General features: G+C 41.5%; 1 protein-coding gene across 1 annotated transcript; it reads right to left on the bottom strand.

The window, feature by feature from the left end:
• Positions 1 to 321: 321 nt before the first annotated feature.
• Positions 322 to 4,379, bottom strand: LOC120033201 (ly6/PLAUR domain-containing protein 1-like). The gene is made up of 3 exons (XM_038979485.1): positions 4,361 to 4,379; positions 3,805 to 3,939; positions 322 to 557 (listed from the first exon to the last, which is right to left on the bottom strand). Exons 1-3 carry the CDS (start codon positions 4,377 to 4,379, stop codon positions 322 to 324), a joined length of 390 nt encoding a protein of 129 aa, XP_038835413.1.
• Positions 4,380 to 5,179: the final 800 nt, after the last annotated feature.

Here is a 5,179-nt window from a genome sequence, read left to right as displayed (position 1 = left end):
GAGGCTGCTCTGGGGAGGACGGCTCATAATAATAGCAGGAACGGAGCAGATGGAAAGGCATCAAACACCTGGAAACCATGTCTTTGATACCATTCCACTTACTCTGCTCCAGTCATTACCACGGCCCGTTCGACCCAATTAAGGTGCCACCAACCTCCTGTGATAGTCTCTTATGTATAGGATTCTTCTCCAAAGACGACACTAGAGTCTGATGTAGCCAATACACTACGTAGTGTTATGTACACTGTAGGCTATATGTACTGTCATAATACTCTAGTGTTATCTTCGGGTAGAGTAGGGGACAAATGGACGCCTCTAGGTCTATGTCAGAGCGAGGGAGACCAGCGTGAGGGAGACCAGCAGCAAAAGAAGGGAGGAAAATGAAAAGGTCGCGGCTGATGGGACCGGGCGGTTCTTCTTCCGGGGCCCATTGCAGAGCGGTGTGTTACAGCAGGAAATGCACACCGAGTTGATCCTTCCAGTGCAGAACTGCTGGTAGCCTGACGAGGATATGAGGCACGCCCCGGATGAGGCGCAGGACTTGCGGTAAAATATGCCTGAAGAAGGAGAGAGAGAAGCGGTCAGGGATAGTGCAAAGCTATACAGGAAGTGCAGGTCAAGGTATATGTGGTAGTGAGACTGTTGGTGAAACTGAGCCAAGTCTCGGAGCAAACTGAGGTAGCACAAGAACTGGGGAAGGGAGGGGTAAAAGTCCTTCAACTGTCATTTTTGTTTTGTTTTCATGAATGTGTGTATGTTTTATGTTATGTCTGGCCTATGCCATGTCTCTCACCCTTTCACAGTGCATTTTCTTGTACGTAGAGCAAATATCTGTGAAAATCAGACAAAGCAATATCTAATCTACCTTTTTTCACAAATATACAGAAATAACAATTACACATCAAGAAAATGTGGTGATTTGAAAATATTAGCCTTAGGATCTTAGCTTAGTGAGAAATTCTTGAGACATACAGTATATTGTAATTCAGTGCTATTTGCAATTGAACAGTACTTTATCCTGATCAATACTGGAGTGGGTCATATTACTGCGAGGTGGTCCTCTAAGTGCCTAGAACCTTTGTAGAGCCATTATACAAAATAAAACATTTGAGAATGTCATCTCGACGTAGAACATAATGCTCTCAAACTATGGAACAATTGTAACAAAACTATGCTTTGATTTATATGGTGGCGAGAGAATGCACATGAATAAGAGGGTTTCGATTTCATGGAAATATTGTTGTGCCATTAGTCTTACCACAGGAGGTGGTAAGAAAGCCTGCGTCTCCCTGCCTGATGAATGAACACCTTGCAGGGACTCAACAACTCCCACTTCTCCCTACTCCTTCCTAGGAAATAGACACTGGGCTTTTGGACACAAACAAATCCAAGGTGACCCTGGAGATGTGACTCAAGCTCCACTGAATCCATACGCATTTGTACTTGTTATAAGCATATATGGATGCTTATAACAACAGACTGCAAAGAACTGTCATAATGGTGAGAAGGGGCGGCAGGTAGCCTAGTGGTTAGAGCATTGGGCCAGGAACTGAAAGGTTGCTGCATCGAATCCCCGAGCTGACAAGGTAAAAATCTGTCGTTCTGGCCCTGAACAAGGCAGTTAACCCAGTTAACCCACTGTTCCCCGGTAGGCCGTCAGTTCATAAGTGCTTACGACAAGTCTTACATTGCATTGTAACTGTGGCATAACGCGTTATACCTGTCGCCGTTAAGTAAAGTGTTACGAAAAGTTCTAATTAAAGCGTAGAGAGGAAATAGATAAAAGGCGGAAGAGAACTGCTAGTCACATTAAAACTTCCATCAAAACTTTAATGCTCTAATTTACTCGTCTTTCTCTTGAAATAATGACAGATGAGCTGTCAGACAAAGTGGCAATTTGTAAATGCAATACAATATTGTTGTTTTGTCTCAAAGACGTCAGACAAGCCTTCAAGACAAAAGTAGCCAATTTCAGCCTGCGTCAGCCCCTGATTACTGCTATTAAGTTTGACTTAACTAACAATACAACTTTAGCTTAATCAACCCTCTGCTTTGTTCCATACTTCATCACTATGCACATTTAGAACTGACAGTCTAACAAACCAAGTCCCCAAACCTTTGTTGGGGAGAGGAATGTGTAGAGACCAAGCTGACACCAATTCACGTGCAGAAGTCAACTTTCCCTGAGGATTATGTTACAGACGTCTTCACATATCATAAACACATTATGCAAGTGTTTCTTTCCACGATAATGTTGTGGTAATTCGCAAATTAATTATTTGTGATAAATTGTGGTTGCTGCATATAAAGATAATTAGTTAGGCTCCTGGTCTCATGCTGACATTATATGAAATGATCAAATTAAGGAACACATTCATTACCCAACATTGCTAGAAGGTTTTATGTTTGAATAAAAGTATGCATGAATTTTCATTTTATCTGCTTACAGGAGCACATAAGAATCCCTTTGCCAACATCGCATTAGAATCAAATGACTCAGAAGACCTTTCTAAAGAGTGCAGAGGCTGGAAAAGATTTCTGAATATACTGTAAGCATGTGCATTTCACACAAAAGTAAATCCTTATCTCAAGGTTATTCAAACCATTACACAGCATTACACATAGTGTACATTTGTTCATGACATTATTGCCATAGATCATTGCCTTTGAGTGATGAAGTTTGTCAACCATCACGTTCAGAGACATAGTTTGGGCATAAAACACTCGCTAAAGACAATCTAGCTACATGTATGATGGTCTTGGTACATTTTTTGAATGCTCTTGTAAATGAAAGCATACATTTGATCACAAGTGACATACTGTACATGTAATAACATTGGATGTGGTAGGATCAATAGGCCTAGTGTATTTGAAGGGTGTTATCTCATTAAGCAATAAGGCATGAAGGGGTGTGCTGTATGGCCAATATACCACTGCTAAGGGCTGTTCTTAAGCGCGATGCAACGCGGATTGCCTGGATACAGCCCTTAGCTGTGGTATATTGGCCATATACCACAAACCTCCTGAGGTGTCTTGTTGCGATTATAAACTGGTTACCAATGTAATTACAGCAGTACAAATAAATGTTTTGCCATACCTGTGGTTATACGGTCTGATAATCCACAGCTTTCAGCCAATCAGAATTCAGGGCTCATATTACCCAGTTTATAATTTTTTTTAATTATGCATGGATCAACTGAGTACAGCAACCAGCAACCAAGGGGGTTAACCACCCTTTGGGATAATCCCATTAAAAGAATATGAGCCATAAACTATGAATTAACTATGGTAATAGCCTCTTCATCTATGGAGATTCTTTGATAGGTCCCAATTGATTTAGTGGGCATACGTATAGGCCTAGTTTATGATCTCATTTGTTGACGTCACAAGGAGAACCTATAGGTCAGTTCCACTGAATTCAGAGATAGAGAGGAAGTACAGGAAAGAGGGAAATATACCTTATTTAGGTCACATGTTAAAAGTGTCACAGTCCGGTGTGGCTTGGTTTTGCATGGCAAGGTAGGTGTCAGAGAAGGCGGTGTGGCCTGGGGTGGTCTAGCTGCAGAACACATTTATATTGTGTTCGGCGTGGGTTCTAATCCGGCCCACACCCTTCTGACACAAAACAGATCCCCCAAACCTCCTGTCTTTCTCTCACTCGTCTCTCTCGTCAGACTAAAGCTCACGCTCTGCTGTGGCGGAGATACAGCATCTGTGAGAAGGGACTACTCTCCCACTATCTCTATCCAATAAAGAACAAATGATGAAAGGAATGGGACTGCCCAGGAGATGCTCTTTTCTTACCATCCTTCTTCACCAGTACCTCCTTCTGACACATGTCCTGCACGTTGACCGTGCAGTTGACAATGAACTCCGGCGTGGAGCATTCATTGTTTTTCACCTCCTCACACTGGTAACACTGGATCTGGAGAGCATAACCTGTACAAGAGAGAGACCGGAAGAACCACAAGGGTTAAAAAAAAGCCCACAAGAACAGTTCACCAGTATCTGGCATATAGTATCTCATTAGTCTATGAATGTTGGTCAAGAGAGACTACAGGCAGATTCTTTCAAATGTGTTTAGCTGTGCTTGCTTGAGCTTGCCTGGCACATCATAACCAATGGAGTAGTCAGAAAAGTGCAAAGCAACTCTGCCCAACCGGCACTCCAGGCAGGCTTGATCAAAATGCTGAACGTTTTTGAAAGATTAGGCCTAAAATCTTACTTGAAAGATTTGAAAATTTTATTTTGTGCAATTCAGTCATGAGTATTATCCCTTGTTCATCTGGGGCCTTTCAGCCCCACATATTTTCCTCCCAACTAATCAAGAATAAGTGTTTTCGTGATCTATTGCCATTACCACAGACCAGAAACTGCATCCTCGAGGAGACAAATGCATCTTTGAAATGAAAAAGTCTCTTTGCTGGCATTTTGAAAGTCAACTTGGTCCCTATTTGCAATGATCAGAGGACAAGGAGGTGGACTCTGGAAAAAAAGACTGGATCTCCTCGATGAATAACAAATGTGAAGATTGTCTCAAAGAGCATTTTATGTTGGAGAGACGATGTTGATGTTATCCTTACACATGCGGACATGTTACACATATCAGACAATAGGCATTGGAGCTAATATGATGACGTTTCTGTACCACACCACAGAAAGCACTGACAAGTCACACAGAACACATACTTCTCTGACTACATACACATTTGTCAAGACAACAAAGAAACACAGTAGAGAGGAGTTGTTTAATGCACAAACAGATCTGGAGTCAGGATAAAGGGATTTTGACTGAAAATAATGAAAAATATGTTTCAACAATATAAATCCATACTCTCATTTACTTGCCAACTAAACTTAATATAGAGCCGTCAGACACTTGTGTGTGGAAGCTGGGCATACTGTATCTGTGCAGGGAAAAAGGCCCCTCAACTTTACCCACTAAAATAATAATTGCCATTGTGACTACTACAGGTCAAAACAATCAAGCCAGAGTGTTTCAAACAGAGTGCTTTATCCACACACTCAATGAAGCTGTTGCTCCAGCACTGACTTCAAATGAGATGAATTCATTCTAACATGAATGATTGGAATTAAATGGAAATTGAGATGAACAAAGAATGACAGATGGTTGGCTATTCATGCAAAGTTGTTTCACAGGGATGAAAAATCGGAAGAA

Source organism: Salvelinus namaycush, chromosome 40, assembly GCF_016432855.1.
Source record: "Salvelinus namaycush isolate Seneca chromosome 40, SaNama_1.0, whole genome shotgun sequence".
Taxonomy (NCBI): Eukaryota; Metazoa; Chordata; class Actinopteri; order Salmoniformes; family Salmonidae; genus Salvelinus; species Salvelinus namaycush.
Note: the sequence above shows the minus strand (reverse complement) of the source record. Positions and strands in the feature narration are given on the sequence as shown.